The sequence below is a fragment of the Poeciliopsis prolifica genome, unplaced genomic scaffold (assembly GCF_027474105.1).
Source record: "Poeciliopsis prolifica strain line A6 unplaced genomic scaffold, Auburn_PproV2 SCAFFOLD023, whole genome shotgun sequence".
Taxonomy (NCBI): Eukaryota; Metazoa; Chordata; class Actinopteri; order Cyprinodontiformes; family Poeciliidae; genus Poeciliopsis; species Poeciliopsis prolifica.
The window spans coordinates 6,589,404-6,614,441 of NW_026562398.1; the positions used below are offsets into that span (position 1 = coordinate 6,589,404).

The 25,038-nt window shown below is 36.2% G+C and overlaps 2 protein-coding genes across 5 annotated transcripts; both read left to right on the forward strand.

The window, feature by feature from the left end:
* Positions 1-102: 102 nt before the first annotated feature.
* apex2 (APEX nuclease (apurinic/apyrimidinic endonuclease) 2) lies at positions 103-4,299 on the forward strand. The gene is made up of 6 exons (XM_055045938.1): positions 103-261; positions 359-442; positions 581-761; positions 1,252-1,395; positions 2,229-2,298; positions 3,092-4,299. The coding sequence occupies exons 1-6, from the start codon at positions 147-149 to the stop codon at positions 4,181-4,183; spliced, it is 1,686 nt and encodes a 561-aa protein (XP_054901913.1). The 5' UTR covers positions 103-146; the 3' UTR covers positions 4,184-4,299.
* Positions 4,300-4,822: 523 nt separating this feature from the next.
* On the forward strand, positions 4,823-23,961 carry LOC129370190 (sodium-coupled neutral amino acid transporter 3-like). 4 transcript variants are annotated; one of them, XM_055045950.1, is made up of 18 exons: positions 4,823-5,021; positions 8,846-8,960; positions 12,507-12,558; positions 12,644-12,759; positions 12,836-12,920; positions 13,624-13,739; positions 14,911-14,984; positions 15,711-15,803; positions 16,588-16,669; positions 16,790-16,872; positions 17,528-17,586; positions 17,680-17,841; positions 17,950-18,029; positions 18,100-18,200; positions 19,191-19,315; positions 21,386-21,530; positions 22,282-22,385; positions 22,818-23,961. In XM_055045950.1, the coding sequence occupies exons 4-18, from the start codon at positions 12,719-12,721 to the stop codon at positions 22,920-22,922; spliced, it is 1,455 nt and encodes a 484-aa protein (XP_054901925.1). In that variant the 5' UTR covers positions 4,823-5,021; positions 8,846-8,960; positions 12,507-12,558; positions 12,644-12,718; the 3' UTR covers positions 22,923-23,961. The 4 variants fall into 4 exon arrangements, with proteins under 4 accessions (XP_054901925.1, XP_054901922.1, XP_054901926.1 ...); XM_055045947.1 differs by lacking the exon at positions 12,507-12,558; XM_055045951.1 differs by lacking the exons at positions 8,846-8,960; positions 12,507-12,558.
* Positions 23,962-25,038: the final 1,077 nt, after the last annotated feature.

Here is a 25,038-nt window from a genome sequence, read left to right on the forward strand (position 1 = left end):
CTTGAAATCAATAATAAATGCGTTTTAATAAAATGACAAGAAAAAATAGACAAAAGAAGACTTCCGCTTGCGTCGGCACCAACATCCGGTTTACTTCCGGCTTTTAACTGTGGCTTGTTGCCGCTCTCTAGTTTAAGTCTGACAGCATGAAGCTCGTCACCTGGAATATTAACGGCATTAGGACGTTTAAAAGTGGGATAAAAAAGGCTCTCGACAACCTGGACGCAGATATAATTTGTGTCCAGGAGACAAAAGTCACAAGTAAGTGTTAAAAGCAGAGAAGCTACCGCCCATTGTGCTCCAATCAGAGCTCCGTTATGAAAAATAATGAAAAGTTAATCCCATTTATGCTTTTCAGGAGACCTGCTGGATGAACGGACGGCTATTGTTGACGGCTACAACTCGTATTTCAGCTACAGTCGAGGACGCAGCGGTTATTCAGGTTTATAACGCATCTATCCCAGCCATAAATACCACACAAACTATGATAAAGAAGATTTGCTGTGTTTATTTAAAGATAGGTCCTGCAGAACAAGGAAGTTCATAACCTTATGTCAACACCTTTGCCTGGTGTCCACAGGTGTTGCGACTTACTGCAGGGATAATGCCACTCCTTCTGCTGCTGAGGAGGGACTCACAGGCCTGCTCACCAACCATGAAGGAGCTGTTGGATGCTATGGTGACCACCGTGACTTTTCAAGTGAAGAGCTGCAGCTTTTGGACAATGAGGGGCGAGCCGTCATCACGCAGCACAAAATAATGTAAGAGAAAAATTCAAAATTCATTTTCTTCTGCACAATGGTGCAGTTAGTAGCACCGTTGCCTTGAAGCAAGAAGGTCCTGGGTTTGATTCCCAGCACGGGGTCTTTGTCCCTGTGCATGTGTGGGTTCTCTCCAGAACCCTAGATTCTCCCTAGGTGTGAGTGTGTGTGTAGTTGTTTGTCCTGTCCATCTCTGTGTTGCCCTGTGACAGACTGGCGACCTGTCCAGGGTGAACTCCGCCCTAAACGTTTGGAGATAGGCATCTGCACCTTCCGACTCCACCAGGGACAAGGGTGTACAGAAAATGGATGGATGAACGGATGAAAAATTAATTTGTTAGAATGGCGACTGAATTTGGTTTCTGCATTCAGATGTTTTGGTTATTAATTAATATTAACCACATTCCAAACTTCATTCTTCTAAAAACAACCCATCTAATTTAAGCAGTGCTTGATTTTTTTTTAAAATTCTTTTGCTTCCCATCCACAGGTGTCAGGACACAGAGCAGACTGTTACTGTAATAAATGTCTACTGCCCACGCGCTGACCCAGACAAGCCGGAGCGAAAGCAGTTCAAGCTGCAGTTCTACAAGCTGCTTCAGTGTCGGGCTGAAGCGTTACTAAAAGGCGGGAGGTGAGTGTAGAATGAAGCGTTTGGCACAGGTGTTTCCTGCTTTTACCACGAACGTTTCAACTACAACATAAACTACTTTTCTTTTGATATTATTACTACTTTACAGCTGCAATTCAATTAAATTCTGCTTAAATAAATAGCAACAATTCAAAATAAATTATGTTTTGAAGGACTTTGCCAAAAAAAGTAATTTCAGTTCAATCACACATGCATTCCAGTTGATCCTAGTCATCAAGCTATAAATAAATAAATCAATCAAGCTCTCTTCATCATTCAAAATAGCTTAAAAATCTTCTAAGGAAACTAGAGGAACCTAGCAAATTGCAACATTGTGGACTTTCATTGACCTAGTTGCATGATAATTCCCATTTGCAGCTTTCACAAGCCATGCAGAGGACAATAATGGGAGGAGATGTGGCGAGATTTGACCACAATTTAACTTTTTGACCTACATTTTAAAAGCTATTTGTGGTAGATTATCAACACGGCACCTTATACCCACAGTGAAGCATGGTGGTGGATGCATCATTCTTTTTCAAACATTCATGAGTCATGAAGGCCCAGCCAAAGTCCAGACCTAAATTCACAGAAAATCTCCATTGAATGTAAGATGGAGTGAATAGTCAAAAGTTTAGCAAACTGGCAGAGAAATCCTCCAGAAGCATTTCGGCTGTACTTCATTAACTTTCCACTTTCTGTTCCTCTATTACATAAAATCCTAATGAAATTCTTTGAACTTTGTGGTTGTAATCTGACAAAATGTTAAAATTGTAACTATCTTATTTCTCTGCTTCTTTCTACCAAATTTCTAAACAGTTTTTTCTGTTCTCCAGCCACGTCATTGTTTTGGGAGATGTGAATACTTCTCATCAGCAGATAGACCACTGTGACCCAAGAGATATTGTAAGTAAAAGCTTTAAAAACTGCTGAGATGGAAGTCCATTTTTAAACTAATATTATTAAGACTCAAAAGAAAGCCTACAACCTTTAAAATCTCACCACTCCATTTTATGTACATTTCATGAAGGAGATTGCGCTCATGTCTTCTACGGAGGTTTTTATATCGTTTCCTTCTGTAGTTCTTGATGCAGCGCCACCACAGGCGAGGAGGGGAACAGGTTTATGAAGTGGTTTTGTTCGTTGGATACAGTGGACTATAAAAGCAAACCCCACCAGATGAAAGTGTAACAAATGTTGCAATTTTGGTCCCAATCAAACCGAGTTTACCAGTCTATGAGGTGTGAAAAGATCCGTGCTTTGACATTCAATCAATCGATCAGTAAATTTATTTGTTAGCACATTTCAATGACAAGTCCGTTCAAAGTTCTTTACATCATAAAAACAAAAAATACAAAGTCCTGAGCCCTGGAAGGTTGATACAACAACATCAGAGCTTGATGCCGCACATTAGCAAATTGCCACAACCTCTGCATATGTAGCGTATAGACTTGGGAACATTTCATTTAATCTTATGACGACCTTTATGCTACTTCCCCTCTGAAATGTTATGAAACCAGCGAGGATATGCTTATCTTGACACATGCCGCTTTTTCATTTCGACTTTGTCTTTGTTCTGTTGTTGAGGATTTAAATGATCAGAATCAAAGTCCTGGAACAGAAAGAAGTTGCACCTTTTTTTTGCCATTACTCTACTTGTTCCTGCTCAATAACCAAATGTTTTTCTTATATTTCTCAGGAGGACTTTGCTGAGAATCCTGGGAGGAAATGGCTGAATAGCTTTTTGTACAGTAGCGCTCAAGAAGAGGAAGAGGAGGAACATCATGAAAAATTAGAGACAACAGATTGTGTCCAAACGGGAAAATTTATAGACATGTTCCGCTACTTTCACCCAACTCGCACCAACGCCTTCACCTGTTGGTCAACTCTCACTGGAGCCCGACAGACTAACTACGGCACTCGTATTGATTATATATTTGCGGACCACCAGCTGGCCCAGGAGCAGTTTTCGGGGGCAGACATTATGCCGGAGGTGGAGGGCTCCGATCACTGTCCCGTTTGGGCGCACCTGAAATGTTCGCTTCTTCCCTGTTCCAAACCTCCGCCCCTCTGCACTCGCTACCTGCCAGAGTTTGCCGGCAAGCAGCAGAAACTCTCTCGCTTCCTGGTGAAGGTGGACCAAAAGTTCCTGGGATCTTTGCCAGGATCCCAGGAAGAAGAAGAAAAGAGGGAGAACGTGAACCCGTTTTGTGGCGATAGTAAAAAACGATCAGCGTCAGAATCTGCTGCCCCAAAGGGGAAAAAGTCAAAGACAACAAATACCTCCTCAAAGCCGCAGGGCAACCTCCTTTCTTTTTTCAAACCCAAACTCACAGATGTTAAACCGTGTGACAACACACCTGGTCTGGACCAATTTACCTCATCGCACAGCAAGCCAAAGGCATCCGTGACCAGTGAGCTGCGTTCAGGAACGGGCGGCACGACTGAACACACTGAGCTTGTTGTTGACGCTCCGTCCCAGCTGTGCACCAGCAGCGGCGCAGGACAAACAGGCAGCGAGGTGAAGGCCAAACAGCCGGCCTCTCGGCCCACTGAGGGGCAATCAGATGTCAAGAAGGGGGCATCATCTGTGTTTTGGAAGTCTGTGCTTCACGGCCCGCCCCCGGCCCCCTGCTGCAAGGTGCACAGGGAGCCCTGTGTGCTGCGTACTGTGAGAAAAGACGGCCCAAACATGGGCAAACAGTTCTTTGTGTGTGGACGGCCTCAGGGACACGCTTCCAACCCCGAGGCGCGTTGCAACTTCTTCATGTGGGTAGAGAAAGGAAAGTAACACGTTTTCTGTTGCGCGACCGTTAAAACTCCATCAGACACACACTCCACTTCATTTCACTGTTTTTATAGATTTTTATTTCGTCTGACTTGAAAATAAAATAGTTTTATATTCTATGAGTCCTTTTTTTCTTTTTACTCTTATGCAAATAAAAATAAATTGTTGATCTTTAAGGACATTTCAAAATAAAAGGTTACAGATTATAGATTCCAGCTAATAATACATTATTAGTTTATTGTTAATGTTAACCTGTTTTTTCAGATTTATATTAAATATTTTCATAAAATTTGTGTTTTTGGCTTTTGAGACATTCTAAAGTTAAAGCTTAGACATAAAAAAAGCACATTTTTTAATGCCTGCATAGCACAATAATACAGCAGAACAATGAGTCACTATTTAAGTGAAAATGCAGTTTTAAATCCACAGTCGTTAATTCGTGTTACTTTAGAGGTCGGTTTAAAAAAATAAAAAACTATTTTGGAGTATATTAAAGGTAATTTTTTCCAAAAATGGGATTGTTAAGCAATAGAGCACCATGTGTAAGCCTGTGTGGGGAAAAAAAAAAAGGGGCTGGCGAGGGGAGGAACATTTATTTTTACGCGCGTCGTCACTACCTTCGCTTCCTTTCCACCATCTTATTCTCTCAGCTGCTCATTCTTTGCTGGAGCTTCAGGTTTTGTTGAAAATAATTCCTGGGGCATAAATCAGCCACCACATTTTGACGTTTCCCCTTCCTGTCTTTCACATCTGTCTGGACTGAAGACGTCAACCTCTTCTGTAAGAGGTGGACAGCAGCAGAGGTCTCTTCACAGCGCTCCACGTGTTCAGCGGTTCCTCTGTAAGTGTTTCACATTTAAATATGTGGCGAGGTGATGTGACAAAAACAAAAGAAAAGAACAGTAAAGTACTTGAATTTAGTGATAGAATTAGGGTAAAAAAATAACACTCTTACATCCAGTTTTTTATCATTACTTTTGTTAATGGATTAGTTAATGCTGACTAGTCTTATCGGTAAAATGGTCAGAGCAAATGCAGAATTTTAAAAGACGAAGAAGAAGTAGAAAATTATGGCAGCTGAAACAAAAACTACTTTGTTGAACATCTTTATCTAGTTGTACCTTCTGAAGTTACTGATTCCTGCAACCAGAAGTGAAGCTTCTTTCAATTCCTATAATCAAACCATGTGTATGGGCTCCGGCAATAACCAGCAAACCCTGATCAAATAAATGGAAATATGTGTTATCTTAAAGATTATGCCTTATAAGACTTATATTAAAAACTCTTCTAGCAGAGGAAACTTGCTTTAGATACAATCTGTAACTGAATGACATCTTTTCCAGCTAGAGTTTTGTGTCACAGTGAGATAAAGTGGGTGCGCTGTTAAAGCCTGTATCTCTGTTAAGTTGAACTTTATCAGTCAACTGAAATGTCATGTGTCACAAGTTGGTGCCATTTTTTTTTCTAATTCAAAGCACAACTGAATGGTTTTGTCTTGTTTCCATGATATCCACCTTTATGCTGGAGTGTTTTATTATTGTGCTGACGTGTCGCATGGTGTCTGAAAGTGTTTAGACATCAGAGGGGAAGAAGTCCTGGAAGACTTTCAACCTGAGCTCTGGTGATATTCGAGGGATTGGTTAGTTTTTTTTGTGTGCCTCTTCCGTTGTTACGTGTGTGTAGGTTTCGTAGTTTGTTTTGAGAACAGCACCTGCAGCTCCTCAGTCACATGTGATGCATCCTGAAAAAGCACTGATCTGCTAAGCTAATTACCATCGCCACAGCAACAGGCAGGATGCAAACCAGCAACCTCAGATGGCATTCTCTACACTCCTATTTTTTTTCTTCGCTTGAGTGGTCAATATTTACATTTCCTTGTAGAAGTATTCTCACTCTGTGAGGATTTTTTTTCACATTTCAAAAAACTTTTTAGCATTGCAAAAACACAAAATCCTACTATTTATGGTTTGGTTTTTAGTGCAAATATCTTTGTACACTTGGCATAAGGAATAAAAAACTAACCTACAACTAACTTAAGAAAGATACAGGAGCTTGTTTTAAGTAAATATTGATTTTAAAAAAGTACTAGTCCCATTGGCATATTATTTCACTTATAACAAGAAATGTTTCCCATGTTATGAGTTAATTTATCTGCCAATAGAACAAGCAAGAATCATTTATTTTTTAATAACTCCTTAATATTGTTGAAACGTGTTACTTCTATTGGCAGATTTTTTTCACCAATAATTTGGGAAAATGTTTTGTTATAAGTTTAATAATAGAATTAGTCCTTTTTAAGTCAATAAAAAAGAAGTATTTACTGAAAATAAGCTCATATAGCACCCTAGAAAGTTACTTCTAAGTTTGTTTGTTTTTTCTTATGTCAAGTATAGACAGAAATACTTTTGTGTTTTTGCAGTGTGTCATTAGATAAGTGACATAAATATGGGCATAAGTGTAGAAATTTATTGAATAAACACATCACTGTGAACACTATCTTTCACTGTCAGAGTTGACAGAGAGATGGATGGATGGAAACGTAAAGCAATCCTGTGTCAATTTGACGCTAGAGTCCAGGTTCACCTTCTGGAAACACAACAAACATGCAGCCAAATGGACAGCATGGCTTAGCTTAAGTCATACACTACAAGAACAAAATTTGAACAAGTATTTTTGTCTAGGTTCTAGTGCAAACATCATAGAAAACTTGAAATAAGGCAAAACTAACCTAAAGTACCTTTTTAGCAACATATAGAAGCTAATTTTAAGTAAATAATTTGATTAAAAAGTCATTGTTCTATTGGCATACTTAACGTATAACAAGACATTTTCCGATGTCAATTTGTCTCTCAATGGAACAAGTATTTTTTAAACAATGTAAAGGAATTATTTACTTAAAATAAGCTTCTATATCACATGTGTCAAACTCAAGGCCAAGGGGCCAAATCTGGCCGGCTGCAGCTTTTTATGTGGCCCTCTAAAGTCTAAGATACATCAATAAATCATGCAAACTCCACACAAAATCAAATCTTTTGATTTTGCAATTTTTTCCCAAAATTTGCTGTAAATATATAGCAAATATTGTAAAAATCTCTTACAAATATTTCTAAATTAGCACCACAAAATCTTTGATGGGCTGAAAAGACATTCAATATTATTTCATTTTATTTTACTTATTGAATGCTGAAATCAGCAGCTATATATTGATAGTGAAACAGTTTAATGACAGATTTTATCAATAGATTCTGGCACAATGGGCTCTTTGAGAACATTAGATCTTTGATATGGCCCAAAACAGAAATAAGCTTCACATTGCGCTATATCTTGCTAAAAAGTTACTTTTAAGTTAGTCTTATTCCAAGTGTACTAAGATGTCTGCACTAGAAATGTATTTTTGTATTTTGTATTTTTGTATTCATGTGTTTAAATGGCCCAGTCAAAGTCCAGACCTAAACTTATTAGGAATCTGACTGTTCCTAATCAAATCTGGCTTGATTTTAATTCACTTGGTCTTTAGGATTTGCATAGTTGGTTCAAACATATTCCAAAAGAGCCTGCAGCTGTAACTCTTATTGAAAATATTTACTGAGTGAGGCGACTAACAAATACGCACCACACCTCAGAGTTTAAGACTCTCTCTGTTCAGGTGGAAACCCAGGTCTTTGCAGACATAAAAATGTCCTAAATGATTAACCCAACATCACTCCCTTAAAAGTTTAGATACCCAACTGTTTGTCTGCCAGTCATTGCACAGCTGTAGAGATTTAAAACAGCTAATTATTAGTAATTACCTGAAGGCGATTAGTTGCTCTGGATTCCAGGGTTTTTCCTTTGCATAACATTTTAAAAAACAGTTTCCTTCCTCTTCACTATTATTCCCTACTTAGTATTAGTTTCTTACAGTAAATCCAAATCAAATAAATTGATGTTGGTGGGAAAAATGTGAAAAATTATTGGGAATAAATGGTTTTTAGCATTTAAACATAGTAACATAGCTTAAAATAAATTTCATTGAGTAGAATAATCTAAAATGCAGATTATATATAATGTTATAAAAATATCAGCTTTTATTTTGCCTTTCTTCCAGCATTAATAAGTAGCATGTCCATATAAAAATAATTATTCCTATTAAATAAATACAGTTAAACCATTTTTTAAAAAATTAATACCTTGCCTTAAAGTTCCTCTCAGCCACTTTTCTAAATGGGAAAGACAAGAAAACATGCCACACATTGAAATAAATAACCGGCTATTTAACAGTTGCTACAGTAAGGAGCCACTCACTTAAATCCACAGCTGATTAAAAGTTTAAAACTCTACCTGTGACAAACTTAAATGATCTCACCACTTACAGAAAAGAATTAAAATATCTAATTTTTAAAGAACAGCAGCAACAAGATGGGATTTGAACCAAAGTCTTTAACAGAAACAGTCATAAATAATGAGGTTCTGTGAAGCAATCACTTTCTCTGGACACAGCCGGCACTTCATTGCCTTCACACAGCCACCAGTGTTTGCACCATTTCAGTGGTAAGCAGATTCCTGCCTGCATACGTGCAGCTCTGACACCACCTGTGAGAGGTTTAACAAAGGGTTAAAAATGGGTGTTCCCATTTCCTGCTCCAGCTCTAATCTCCCTCACACTCTCCTTTCTTCACTACCAAGGAGCTTTGGAGAGACTCCCTGGAGCCAAACTCCACACAAACCCTGGTGGATTCTGGAAAACTTAGGCAAACTTCCATCAGGATTTATCATTTCATAAATAAGCTCTGCATCTGGGGTAAGTTGCTGCTAAACTGTGCGAGTCCCATTGCTTTGTAGATGATGTGGAAGAGAAGGGAAGGGCTAAGTGTCAATAGTGCTGAGTCTTGCGTCAGACAAAAGCCATGTGGCACACTCAGCCAAATATTAATAATGATCTACTGTGTGTCAATGGAAAGGTTGTTCTCACTGAAAACAGTTTATTTAATGTCTTATTGTGATGTAATTATAATCAGAGCACAGAGAAAGGGCATTTTTGGGTCCGTTTAACTGATATATATCAATTAAACTGATACATGTTTATCACCTGGTATCCACATGTTCTGTATTGTCTGTGTGTAAAAATCAAACAGAAGACATATTTGATGGGTTATGCTCTTTGTTAACCAGGTTTGACTAGTTTGCCCACCCCCCTCTTCTAGGCTCCATCGTCATTAAAATACGTGAAGCTTGCTCAGAGCAAACTTTGCCTTTTAAAGAGTAAGAACCCAACACAAGACTTGTTTAGTTGCAAACTGTTCCTGACATTTGGTATGCTTTTGGCAGTTTCATGAATTGGCTGTCTGCCCTGGGAAAGTTACAGGGTATGCAACTGAAGAAAGTGAGTCCAACAAAACCTGACCTCAGGCTAGCCCTCTGGGAAAACTCGACCCTGTGTTTAGTCTAAAACAGCACCAATTTACACTGCCGCTCTTTGTTTATCTCTGTAGTCGGCTGCTACCAAGCGCCAACTTCTCTGGGTGGTTGTACGCCAACAGAACTGCTCATTATTCTGGTTTTGTGCGAAATTCTCGACGACGGGTCAAGTCTGGTGACAGAGTGCCCTTTGGAGGTCATATGTGAGAAAACAGGGGGAAGTTTGACCCAGGAGCAACAGGGACGCATCCCATGACCCAGGAGGGCTGGAGGACAGAGCTGTGGGTTTTCCCAGAGGTGTCCATGCCAGCTTTACGCGTCCCATAGGAGATTAGGGCAACACGAGTCCTTGTGACTTAAAGCTGCTCCAGTCTTAACAGCAAGTAAAAATAAAATGGTTACCACAGGACAAGCCAACCCTAAATGATGGATGGATGTAACATCTAACATGCATAAAATGAAAAAGATAACAATCACAAGGCTGGATAATTTGGCTTGTGGTGGAAAAGTTGGATAGACCTCGTGGGACTAACTCTCGTCTGTTTCTAGTTTATGTATTTTTAGTTCTTCCTTTGTTTATTTATGTATAACGAGAGGTTTCATTAATCTTTTAAAAGGTGAGATGCATGGTACCAAATTATTACTTGGTAAAAAGCTAATTGAGTAATTAATTACATACATGTTTGACAAATTATTAATCAAATTTCACTAAAAACCAAGCGAGCCAAACTAAAAAACTAACAGAGAATTAAGAAAATGTACAAATCTCCTTATTTAACAACCACATTTTTGCCAAATGTGCAAACATTTTACAACTACAAGTTATGATCTCGTTTTGCAAAATATTCTACTATTTCTTACTATTATTTTTTCTTTTATATTATCCTATTTTTCAACCCAATCAATTTAATCTTTGTTGAAATATAGTTGTAACTATTGTTTTATTTATCATGTCTTTCTTTCATATTAAAAATAGCATTATGATATTGTGACTATATGTTTTGTAAAATTAGCTTTCTTGGATATAAATGATAAGATTCAATTTTTAAAAAGCAACTCCAGTTGCTTAACAGAGGTTTTAAAGAAGTAGAAGTTCTTTGTTCATCGGATTTCTGTTTTTAACATCTCTAAATTAGGAAGTAAAATTCTTAAAATCAAAGGCTGAATTTCTTGGAGCTACATTTTTATGTTTTCTGGAAACTGTGGGTCCAAAAGTACACTTACAATTAAACTTCAATGTTTCATAAGCATTTTATGTGACAGAAAAACCCAATTTAGGGCATATTTGTCAAGGAACCAGAAACTAAGACTTTACCATCCACTAAACTAGCAGAAGGAGCCAACAGACCCAGGGTAACTCTGGAGGAGCTGCAGAGATTCACAGAAACTTGGTGGTGGTAACATCATGCTGTGGAGATACTTTCAGAGTTTATGGGAAAACTGAGGTTGCTACAAACACAATAATCCCTGAAATGAAACTTTATTCTGGGGTTGGTGCTCCAGCAGGAAAGTAAAATTGTTGGGAATTTTACTTTCTATTTAAGGGACAGACTTTATTCACCAAGTCCATCTTTAACCTTTGATGTTGTCGACATTAAAAGCTTACTCATGTGTTATCATGGCACAATCAAAGTCCAAAGCAAAATCCAATTGGTGATCTTTCAATCCAAATTGGTTGAGCTTGAGATATTTTGAGAAAAATAAAGTAGGAAAATGTCCCGTGAACTGTCAGCTATTATGAGTTACAATATCTCATTGGGGCTGAATTTAAATCCATTTATTCTTTGAGAAAATATAGTAACTACAAATTTCCTTACATTTCACAAGTCTTCACTACTTTCCAATAAATAAATCCCAACAAAATCCTGTTGTAACTTGACCAAATGGTTAAAGGGATGTGGATAAAGTCAGCCGTAATATTTGTTTTAATATTTCTTTCACTGTTTAATACACATGCACATTATTTACGTTTTTGAAAAAGTGATCCGGCTCAGCTGTACCACGCCGTGGATTGTGGGTCCGATATACCGATTTCTAAAAACTGCAGTCTTTTAGGTTTGTTTGTACAGTGTTGTATTGTTTTTTGTGTGAACCTTTATATTTGTTGCTGCTTTCACAGCTGAATTTTTATGGGATAAAAAAGGCTATTTTTGTTTTATTTTATTTCTATTCTAACTAGGAAGTAAAAAATTTCAACCCTACTGAATAAGAAAAGGTTTTGTATTCTTAGTCTGTGTTTGATATGGAGCTTGTGATTTTGAACAAAAGAAAAATCACTCTTACACTGCAAAAACACATCTTACCACGTAATTTTGGTCTAGTATTTAGTGCACTTGAAATAAGACAAACTAACTTAAAAGTAACTTTTCAGCAAGATGGCTTTTTTAAGAGAATAATTCTTAGCATACATGAAAAAGTACTAGTTAACTTATAATGTGGGGAAAATTTCTTATTATAAGTTAAATAATCTGCCAATGGAGCTAGCAGTTTTTAAAATTAATAATAAGGAAGTATTGACTTAAAACAAACTCCAATGTCTTGCTTAAAAGTCACTTGTCTCATTTCAAATGTACCAAGACATTAGCACTAGAAAGTAGATCAAAAATATTGCTAAGATTTTGTGTTCTTGCAGAGTAGCCAGCCGATGATACATATATAACCTTTAAAAGTGTGCCACTGCTGCCCTAGCATTGTATCAGGCAGATAATACTGTTTGTGCTTCCTGCAAGATATATTTCAAGAGCTTGTCTCAACTTTAGCAGGTTAAACGAAAAGGTGATGCATTCAGATGTAATGTAAGATACATCCTGTAACATAATTTGGCTTGTACGATCTTAATGCCGTGTGGATGTGAAATAATGTGTGAGCAACAGACAACCTCAATTTCCCTATGGGATTAATAAAGTTTTTCTATTCTATTCTATTCTAGTTTGTACTTTCTATGCGTTTAAATATCCAAATCAATCCAGCTGACACCAAAGGTAACCCGTACATAAGCGAGTTTATGATTTACAGGAACTTCTTTTGGATGTGTCAATAATAAGGTGTTTGTTTTTCTGATTCCAGTCATTTCAAGTATCAAAGACGAGCCTTTCATTGCACCAAAACCAGCCCAACCACAGCAAGTAAGATAAAAATAAAATGGAGCTTCAAAAGATGAATGGACACAGCAGAGATGATGGGTGAGTGACTCCACGTGAGCAAGACTGTTCATCGAGTCGATCTTAAGTTAACCCTTTGACTCTTCCTCCAATGTAGGTTTGATTCAGTTGAGGCCATGGAAGAAAACTCTGAGTTTCTGCCACATAAAACCGGCATAAAGAAAGAAGGCCACTTCACAGACGTGAGTTTCAGGCCACGTTCACACAGCAGCCTCAAGTGACACAATTCCTATTTTTTTGTCAAACTGGATTTTTTGGCACGGTCGTTCACACTTCCGATCTGTATGTGTTCTCCAGAGTGAACTGCAATAGACCTGAAAGTGTCCCGCATGCGCAGTAGAGAGCGCAGTAGCGTCACAAACAGAGCGCGTGCTCAGTGATTCGCCTCATAAAAGAGCCGAAGATAGACGTGTTTAGTGTTAATAATGGATGCAGGCTGCCTTTATAATCTTAAGAAGATGATGAGGCAGAATTAAAGTGCTCAGTGTTTGCGAAGGTAAACATGGATGCTAAAGGTGGCGCATAGCTTACAATTTTTAAAGCCGTTGTCCGACTGTACCAACATATTAACAACTTAATCTGCCATGGTTGTTGTTTTTCTTCCCGCTTGGGAGAACCAGGACGCAGAATCGTGACGTTGATCGAATATCAGTAACGTTCAGGTCGGTAAATGCGATCTTATCGCATTTGAAAAGATCGTATCGGATATCCAAGTGACCTGTATTGTTCAGATTGTATTGAAAAGATAAGATTCAGGTCGCATTAAGGAAAGAAAAAAGTCGGAATTGGGTCATCCTGCGGCAGCATTGTGAATGCAACCATTTATGTCAAATGATTTTCTTTTTTGTCACAAAGAAAGAAACATTTTCATGTCTTTTGTTTCAGTTTGAGGGGAAGACTTCATTCGGCATGTCCATCTTTAACCTTAGTAACGCCATCATGGGCAGTGGAATCCTGGGACTCGCGTATGCAATGTCCAACACAGGAATCATTCTGTTTATGTGAGTAAACTGAACAAAGTTATTTTATCCAGGCTAAACAGTGTTGAATTTCATCAGCTGCTTGTGATATTTATTTCATTTTTGGTGAATCCCTGACTGCTCTCTAAAAATTACAATAACTATTTACTAATAGCACATTTATATATTTTATTATTTTTTTTTCAGTCACCTTTTTGTTTTGTTTTTTTGTAGTACTTTTTCTAGACACTTTGTGCCTTTTTATTTATGACTTTACAAATAATCTTTTTAAAATTTAATTAAACGTACAATGTGAATCAGATAATTTTCCAGAATACTGGACAGACAAATAAAATTAACAGATTGTGAGATTTCTTATAATATGTCCATGGAACTGCATTTGTCCAAGATGTAAAAAGATAAGTAAACATAATTTTTATTATTATTAAATACCTATAGTGAAAATTTCTAAATAGTAAATAATTTAATTAACATTGTTGTTAATCCTACTGCTGTTATTAAGTAGGAATAACAGCAGTATTGCTACTCCGGTAGGAAACACTACAATTTTATCTTATAATATTTTATATAAAAGAAAATATTAATTAATTTAAAAAATATTGTATTTTATAATAAATATTTTATTATAAATATTTTATTTATTATAACTAGAATATCTATTTTTATAAATATTTAATTTGTTATAAATGTATTCATAATAAATAAAATATTATTTAATAAACATGTTTTATCATTAAATAGTATTTTATTTTTAATAAAATAATATTCATCATCCTTACCATTATCAATAATAATTTTAATCAAGACAGACAGACAGACAGACAGACAGACAGACAGACAGACAGACAGATGTAATGTAAACAGTGTTACACCATGAACAGCTTTTCTACTGGTAGGTTCTGATCTGTCAGAACCTACGTTAGAGCAGACAGCTCCTGTAAATCAGATTTAAATGGTTAAATATAGAAACCCAATCAGGTCCAAGACACGCCTCCCTGGAGCTGGACTGAACCATATGGCAGGTGGGAGATAGAAAAAAAAAACAACCTGCTTCTTTATGAACTAAAATGCCTGTTCTGAAATGATAATCTCAGGAATTATAAAAATGATTCACTCCAAATTATCGTTTGTTTTCTTTTTGTCCTGTAACTTTTATGATTGCGTGCCAACAGAAGTGTTTTTTGTCTTTCAGAATCCTGTTATTGTGCATCGCTGTTCTGTCTGCATATTCAATTCACCTCCTGCTAAAATGTGCCGGAGTTGTAGGTAAGAGGCTCAAATAAACTTTCATAGCTTTTCCACTTATGCCTTAATAAGTAGAAACTTTTTTGACATTCCTGGGAAGGTTTGTAAAAACCTAAAAGTAGTTTAATCTTTAACATAAAAAGTTGCAATCTGGACAAAAAGACCCTGAATAAAAGCAGTAATATTGAATAAAAATCCAACAAACTAGATCATAAAAAAATAGACATCTAGTTATATTCAGAGTCTGATTTGACAACTTTACCACACAGCATGGTATACCAAGTACTGAGCTCCAATATTAGTTACCTACTGAACTTTAACTATTGTTCAGTTTGCTCAGATGCAGTTCCTCTCATAAGCACTAGTTGCCGCTGTGATAATGTGATAAAGTGATGGGAGTATACTATTTATTTAGTATAAGGGGGGAATCTGATATTAAGAACATTGAATGTTTGACTGTTGCCATGAAGTGTCATTTGGTAAATAATGACACTTTTAATGCAAAGTTGATTCTTTCAATTGACTTTTAATTTTGATTTTAATGCAACTTTACTTTAAGCGTGACATTATTTACCAAATAATGCAAAGTCGACACTGACATGAGATTCCCCCCGAGTCCCCACCACCATTACTGAAAAACTGAAAGACTGCAGCTAAAAACAGTGTGAGATTATTTTTCTGTGATAAAATATACTTTTAAGCTCTTTAAAACTCGTCTTAATATTTATTACCACGGTTGGTTTTCAGGTATCCGTGCATATGAGCAGTTAGGAAATCGAGCTTTTGGACCCCCAGGGAAAATGCTGGCTGCCATCATCATCACTGTGCACAATATTGGAGGTATTCTTAATTCATCTCTCATAATGCATTTCAATATTATCCTATATTTTCCTATGTCAATGTACAGTCATTTTTAATAAATTGGAAATTTATCCCAGTAACTCAGTCTACTGAGTGCCCTTAGCAAGTATTTTTGGTTTACTTTCTGGTCCAAATATCTGAGCACAATTGAAATAGGGCAAAAATAACTTACAAGTAACTTTTCTGCAAGAAATAGGAGCTTATTTTAAGCTAGTAATTCCTTAACATTGATGAAAAAGTACTTGTTCCACTGGTAGATTATCTCACTTATAAATATTATCTTATCCATCAATATTAAGGACTTATTTATTAAAAACAAACTCCCATATATTGCTAAAACGTCACTTCAAAGTTAGTACACTTGAAATAAGTCATAACTAAGACATTTAAACTAGAAAATAAGACCAAAACAATGTTAAGATTTTGAGGTTTTTGCAGTGTGACTCACATTTTATAGATTAATTACACATACTGATGTTATCAAGCCTTTATTTCCTGTTATTTATCGTGATTTTTCACAGATAATAAAAACTATGTTTAATGACTAAAGGTACTTTTAGTTTCACAAATGATCCCCAGAAAGCATATTCTAATTTAATGAATATGACTGCATATATTTGAATTTAAAAATTTATAGTTTTGTTGTCATGAATTAAAAAAGTTATAGTTTTGTTGTCATGAATTAAAAAAAATTATAGTATTGTTGTCATAAAATAAAATATACACAAATAAACAGCATAACCTTGTCCTTATGTGTTTGCAGCCATGTCCACTTATCTTTTCATTGTAAAGTCAGAGCTCCCTCTGGTTATGCAAGCATTTCTTGGAAAAAGCAACAACACAGGGTGAGCATTTATTCCAGATTTCTTCTTGGTTCTCTCATGGCACTTTCAGTTTTTTGTCGTCATCGTTTTTTGCTTGATTGTGTTCTGATTTTCTCATTTGTTTGTGTGGCCGAATCTCAGAGAATGGTTCCTGAATGGAAACTATTTGATCATCATCGTTAGTGCCATCATCATTCTTCCCCTTGCGCTCATGAAACGGCTCGGTACGTCGGCCACTCTCACCTTCTCTCGGCCGCTTTTCCACTGGCACGTCGCGCACTGACCGGTTAACGTCCAGTTTGGGTTTACAGTCAGCTTTTCCGTTGTACAATCTGTTCCTCTGTGTTCAGCTAATGTTTTCATCGACGTTCTGGTTCTGATGGACTAAACTAAAATAAACCCAGATGTTTTATTTTGTCTTGTAGAAATTTCCCGTATTTCAGTGCGGCTTGCTGCTTCTTCTTCTATCTGACATTTATTGGCGGTTGTCAAAAAAAAAGTCAAATGTTGGTTGACTATTACCAGCAATGCTAAGCTAAATGCTAATTTAGCATTTTATGCTAATTTTCAGTGACGTAAATCACGAGCGGATCAGTGATTGCGGTCTGCTGATGCCGATCTATGTAATTATCATTTGAAACAATTTATTGTCTTATTTTCGTCGTATCTTGTCGCGGACACTGTATGTTTCCCATTCCGACAGAACACCGGATCGAACCGGTTCGAGGTGGTCTAGTGGAAAAGCGGCTGCTGTTTTGTCACTCTTCATGCTCTTCTCATGTAGACATTTTTGTTGTCTGTTTTTACATGTCTGACTCTGAAAGTGATTTAAAAAAAAAACTTAAATAATGATGTTGTTTTCTTTTTATTGCACTCCAGGATACCTTGGCTACACAAGTGGCTTCTCTCTCTCCTGCATGGTGTTTTTCCTTATTTCAGTGAGTCAGCAAAATGGAAATGAAAGAAAACAAACAGCTGCTCTCCTGTTAAATATTTGTCTTTTAATAAATTTGTGGATGCATTTTGTCCAGGTTATCTACAAGAAGTTCAGCCTCCCCTGCTTGTTTGATTCCAGTAATACTACAACCCTTCATGATGAAATCTTCCCAAAGCTCAATACCACAACATTTCATGATAACTTCACAAAGCTTAATTTAACATGCGATGCCAAACTATTTACCATCAACTCCGAGGTCAGAAAAACGCCACATCGCCTTTATTGCCGTGTGCATTTCATGTAAAGTCAACAGCAGTGTTGGGAACATTTGATATTCACGCTTGTACTTTGTTCTGGCGTTTAGGCAGCGTACACCATCCCGATCATAGCTTTCGCTTTTGTCTGCCACCCAGAGGTGTTGCCCATCTACACAGAGTTACGGAAGTAAGTCAGGACGTCATACTCGGTCTCTGCTGCGTATGAAAGCGATATTAAAGTTTTTTCCCTCTTGCAGTGCCAACAAGAAGCGCATGCAGAAAGTTGCTAACATCTCCATCCTGGCCATGTTTGTCATGTATCTGCTGACTGCTATTTTCGGTTACCTCACCTTTTACGGTAAGATTCGCACGAAAGCTGCAATATGTAACTTTTATAAATATATATATATTTTTTTTTACACATATGCTGAAACAGTCACTATGTTGTGACAACATAGTAAGAGTGTTTTTCAATTATTTTCTGTCAGATATGATATTTAATCATTTATCTGTTCTACATGCTGGCTCCAACACAAAATGACCCAAATATTAAAACTATGGAGAGCTATTTCAGGCAAAATTAAGGGTAGTTATTTATTATTTTATGTATTTATTCTGTATTTACACCTTCATTTATTATATTTATTCATTTATTTGTTATTTTACTTATTTACCTATACATCTATTTATTTTATTGATATATTTACTTATTTTTTATTTATTTATTCATTTACACATCTGTTTATTTCATTATATTAATTAATTTTGGCTGAAATTGTTCTCCATATGGTAGTAGATCATTTTATTGTTTTAAGTTTCATAACAATTTCCAATTTCAGTTCATTAACTCAATCAGTGACATTTAATCAAGACTACTCAGTCAACAAAAAAAATGCTAATGATTCACTGGGATGTACAATTTTACAGTAAAACTTTTAAAATTATAACAATGCATTCAGCTTGTTTGTCAAAAAGTTTATTGTTTTACATTTTAAATTTGCAACAATATTGATTATATTTCAGCTTGTCAAAACAGATAAAAACATTTTACATTCACGCTTTGATGCTTTGTCTTGTAAAGTTATTATTGGTATTACTTATAAATAAGAAAAACCTTTTTTTTTTAAAAAAACAAATTACAATCAAATAATCAGCCGCAGGACTATGAAGCAGCCATTTAAAAAACTGCTTATTTCAAAGAACCAGACTTTTTGACACTATTTGAGTAGCACCGGTGTAGCAAGAGACAATTAACTAACAGAAAAAATACACTTACGTCTGGAAAGGTGTAGCAAATGTGCAGGAACCCTAAAACTGAGAAGTGTTTTTTTGTGTCGTCTCTCGGTAGCTGGAGTCGAGCCAGAGCTGCTTCACACTTACAGTAAAGTGGATCCTCTGGACGTCCTGATTCTCTGTGTGCGTCTGGCTGTACTGGTGGCCGTCACTCTGACTGTCCCTGTGGTTCTGTTCCCGGTAAGAAACACTGCAAAAGTATTCAGATGTACAATAACAGGTCCCGCATATCTAACAGACTACACATCAACACCAAAACACAAAACCGATATGCAGAAAATCAAACCAATAATTTAATGGTGAAATATTTCTGAGTAACTAAAGCTCCTTTCTATGTTTAGTCTTCAGACTTTGTCTCTTTTTTTTACCCATCATTCTGTTCAGTTCCTTAGTTTCCCCAAAAAAAACATCTGTTAATTAGAAAAGCATTTTCTTTCAATTGAATTTCTTCTGCACTGTAAAACATTTGAGCTGCATTTAGTCGCATCTTCTCTCTTCTACTCTTTAAGTCAAATAAATTTGGAGTTTTAGATTTTGAATTTAAATGTGTGAGTCTGAGAAATATAAACTTGCAGTTATGAGTTGTGTTAATGTTTAATTGACTTTGTCAAACCTCTAATAGTTGAATAAACTAGTTTTTAGGTTAGCACTTAAAAAACTAAAAGAAGAAAAAAAACAGGAATGAGAGCCATTTCCCAGAATGCTTGGCGGCATGTTTTTGTATCCTGACTCTTATGAATGCAAATGTTTATTTTAATGCAACGTGAGGATAATGTCCTGTTCACACTAAAGTTTCTCAGCTGAGTTCATTGTGATGTTTAATAAAATTCATCATCAGTTCAGAAATTTTATTCATGCAGTTTGAAAGAAGAATTTAAATGATTCTAAAGCAAAATAAACTTGATATTGTGAGTAAAATAATAGAGAAATGTGGCTCTTTGACCAGGTGGGGGCATTATTTTCTTGCATATTGCAAAATAATTATTTTATTTAAATTAGATCATTAGGGTAAAACTAATAATTTAAGATTAATGAATATAAAAACCAGTCTTTAAACAACTTTTCGCTTGTTGTTAAATCAACTCCATGAATTTTAATTTCCAAGTTAAAACCAACGCAATTTAATTTTTGACTTAACTTGCATTTTTGACGCAGCAGGTGGACTTTTATTTTCAAATTAAACCTCCTTCAAATGTTTTAGTGTATGACAATTTTTTAAGTGTTTAAAATGAGTAATTTATCTTAGTTATCAATTTCATCTTTAACTTTAGAGATGCATTTCTTTAAGAGCTTTAACCAAACTGATGCTACATAAAGATTATATAAATATATTTATTTAATGACATAAAAAATGTAGCAAGGCGGCTTTTTTTTTTAAACTGCAATTTATATATTTGCTTTGGATTTTATTAAAAATTTGAAACCTTAATAACAGTTTTAAATCCTGGAATTTAAAAAGTTGCTAAAGTTTAGATTTAGCTTAAACAAATTTAGCTATTTTGGGTTCCAGTGTGGAACAAAGCTGAACCTACCACCAGTCCAAATTTTTATTTTTAGGCTTATCAGATCTTTAATCTGCCATCTTGACTTTAAGCTAAGGTACTGAAACTGACTCAAATGACAACAAAGGAAATGGGTCGACTTCCTTCAGCCATGCAGCAGATCGACTCTGGGGAGCTTCTCTAATAACCTTTGTATCTTAACTTACAGAAGCAACAAGAAGTTATGAAAACCGTTTTAGTTTGTTCACAAGAAGTACAAATCAAACCGATTTGTACTAAATTAATTTTTTACAGTCAAAATAATTCTACCTGTTTTTATAAGTGAGGCTATTTTTTCTTGCAAATCCTTAAAGTGAAAGATCAATACGAGTTTGATGCCAACAGAGAATCTCAACGTGAATTTAAGGCCTGCATGTAGCTTAGCTTAGTTTAGCATCAGTTCAAGAGCATGGTAGCCATTTGAAGGAAACACAATGTATGTAAATATCCTTAAATATTGCATCTTCAATTTGTGTAGCAAATATATACGACAAACTTAAGTCAAGATTTTGAGCTCAAACCAAGTTAACCTAACCTTAAAACAAATTAATGAGTTTTGTAAACTGCTTGATCTTTCTTTCCCAATCACTTTAAAGAGCACATAATCATTTCTTTAAATGTTTTAGGGTTTTTTTTGCAGTCTTTATGCTCAATGTTTGTGTTTGAAAGGAACTGATTTCCCTTTCTCTTTATCTCTTTTTTTTTGTAGATTCGCAGAGCAGTGCTTCAGATCTTCTTCCCTGACAAGCCTTTCCACTGGGCCAGACATGTCCTCATTGCATTCTGTCTCATCTTTGTGGTCAACCTGCTCGTTATATGTGTCCCTTCAATCAAGGACATCTTTGGCGTCATCGGTACGTTCGCAATGTAGGGACAAGAAATCGGAGCCTCACTGCAGATGCTATACTGTGAACTCCACTCTAAATTTAATTAAGTTGGAAAGTAAAGGGTTACAGATTTTTTAGAGTTTACAGCTAATAAAAACATACAATTTTGTTCCTTAGAAATATAAAAATATAACATGAGGACAATAAAATAAAGAGATGGTGTCATGTCTAACTGTCCACAAGGAGGATAACTCACAGTTGTCATTGCTAAAGAAGCTAAAGAAAGTTGAATGGAAAGAAAAAGGATTTAGAATTTTTTTCAAGGTTTTCAGTTAGTGGTGAATTGTTGAGTTATGACATCAATTGGTGTTGCTCCACTGTGTTTTTTCACAGTGCAGCCAAAAGATTTAAAACACTTATAGTTCTGCTAAAAAGAAGCTTTGTGGAGGTTCTAATTTAAATTTGTACCTATCCACATTACCAAAAGTACCAATACCTTCCAGGATCTCAGTGGACTTTAAATTGGTCTGTAACAAAACCCTGCAGAGAGAGAATCTAGTAATCAAAACTGGTTAAAAAGAGAGCTTAAAATGAATCACTCTTGGTTTAGTGAATCTACATAACATATAAAATTCTCTCTTTTTGAATTGGAAAACTGATATAAGTTAATTTTTCAATGTTGTAAAACTTCATTGTCAGTGCTTTACTTATATTCTGCGGTCAAATTAACCATTTGCAATAAAAAATCCTTGTTGCTTTCCGTTCTTGCCTTGTGCAGGAGCCACATCGGCCCCCAGTCTCATTTTCATCCTACCTGCGATTTTCTACATCCGGATTGTTCCTGAAGACCAGGAGCCTTTGAAGTCAAAACCAAAGATTCAGGTAAGCATCTAAAGCTATGTTCACACATCAGGTCTTGATCCTTAATTCAGATTTTTTTTTTTTTTTTTTGCATGGTCAGTCATACTAACTAGAAAATTTATAAAGAAATTTAAAAGTGGCCTGCCAAAGCTTGCTTGTTGGTTGGATCCCAGCGTTCTGATGCTGAAATGCTTGAAAACAAATTACTACCACATGTGGAAGCAGCACAGATCAGATATGTATTTGGGTGAAAAGATTAGAATTAGGCCATTCAGACTGCGGTGAAAAAGATGTGTATAGGTCACATAAGGGCAAAAAAAAATAGATTTGGGCCGCATTTACCTGCTGTGTGAACGTAGGTTTAGTGAAACACTCACTGTGTTTTATGTTTGGTTTCCTACTTTTTAAAATCTAATTAACGGACACATGATATTCTCTTTATGTCTCCTTCAGGCTGCCTGCTTTGCAGCATTAGGATTCATCTTTATGATCATGAGCCTGTCATTTATAATCATCGACTGGAGTACCGGAAAGCCTGGAAGCGGAGGCGGCCACTAGCTTCGCGCTATTTATGCTGTGACTGAACAAAGGTACTGCAAACAGAATGTCAACCAAAACTCTCCCAGAAATTATCCCGTTCAGCTGAGATCCGGGCCAGAGCCTGGAGATTTTCAACGAAGGAAAAACAAATGCGCCGGCGTCAATATCTGGAAAATGTTTTGACGTGTGACAGCACAGAAAAATGTTCTGTTGAGGAGGAGGGACCACAGGATGGCACGACGTTTGTTCTGTCCGAGTCCGCCGCCCTGCCACGGCTCCAAGTTAGGGTGAAGATGGCAGCAAGAGGATGAATGAGAACAGCATGACTAAGTTGGAAATCCCATTTCAGTGTTTCATGGAATAGTTCAGTCACTGCCAACATCCCTCCCGTATACTTCCCTAATATTTCAAATTACATTTATTTACTGTTTCTCCAAACAAAACAATCGTTTTGATTAAATGTCCCTACATTTGTCTTGAAAAATATAAAGAACAATGGCTGCATTTTCACAGAGATTGTTATATTTGGCAAAGAAACAACTATCTATGAAGTGAAGTTCAACTAATGTGATATTATTTTTTATGTCTCTTGTTGTGAATGATGTAAAAAAAATTACTATTTTTCAGGCAGAGTCTGAGGTGACCAAATAATCCGGTGCAATATGCAGGATTTTGCTGCTGTTCAGACAATTTGCTGACAATCATGTGAGCCAAAATACAGAAAAAGGGTTTTGCACAAAGAACGTAATGTTTTTTTTATATATATAAATATATATTAGATTAGCTGCAGACCAAAGAGTGTATTTATGCAGTTATACTGGTGGAAAAGTTACCTCTTTTTAATTTATCAGGTGCAAAAGTAGAGCCTCAAAGCATCCGGTGTTGCAAAGCATGCTTCATCTCGTTCAGAAACGTTTCCATATGTTACCCATTGATAAGGTTAAAATAAAGGCTTTTCTGCGAAATTGGTCCAAAACATCTGTTACCTTTGTGAAGCAACCTGTTCATTTTCTGACTGGTTTTACTAACATATTACAATAAAAGTCTTTTGTTTCTACACGTGTGTCTTTTTAAATCCACATCTGCTCTGTTTTTTCTTTGAGAAAATCTCACAAAACTGTCTTCAAATAAAGTCATTTGCAAACATTGAGATTAGTCTGCAGTTATAGAAAATCAGATGATTTAGAAGCTTTTGGAATCATTGAGTTAAATTGACACATTTTAACACAAAACATTTCCTTTTTTTTATACCTCATAGCAAAATCAAATCAAATTTGGCAACATGTCAGGAAGAGAATCACAAACCTCCACAAGTCTGATAATACAGGGAAGGTGTTTTTGGTCAAGAGATGAACATATTATTATGTGTTTAGCTGTTAAATTGACCAAAAATACTTGCAGAAGCTGAAGAGAAGCTCTTTGTGCAAATGGCCGCCATTCTGTTAAGCTAATAAACATGTTGTGCTTCCTTATGCTTCAGAAGCAAAACGCCCTTTACCTGGTCTCTGACACATAAGTACAAAATAAAAATAAGTACAAAATGAAACATAAACATGTGTCGATACTGAAATAGCACATTTTGATCATGAAAATGTCCGAGAATGTCGCCGACTAGCATAAGCTAAAGCTAACGTTAGCCACAAAGTTTAAAGAAAGCAAAACTCACCTTCATATCTGTGAATGTACAACGAGGCGGACATCTTCAAACCTTTTTCCAGCTTACTTGTTGGGGCTTGATGTACCTCATTAACTGTTACCTTGGACAAGGCCTGCGAGCAGCTGGCCGGTAAATAACTGCCATTTTCAACAGACCGGAAGCGACGGAAGCTGGCGTGGACCTGAAGGCCGCACAGACAGGAAGAAGCTCCAACCAGTCTGAAATCAGCAGATTACTGTTTACAAATACATTCAAAGACAAAGACCTTTTTTTAAATAGACATTTATTAGAAAGTTCTTGGCCTCAGTGAGCATTGCTATAGTTAGAGGAAAATTTAGGAAGCTTGGAAGCCTAAAAAAACATACAAACTGTAGAGTACGGAGGTGGCAGCATCATTTTTTCCTGCAGGGGGTTCTGGTGAAGAAGAAAGTACACAATGTGCAACACAGTTAGACAAACAGGAAGTTAAAGCGTAGG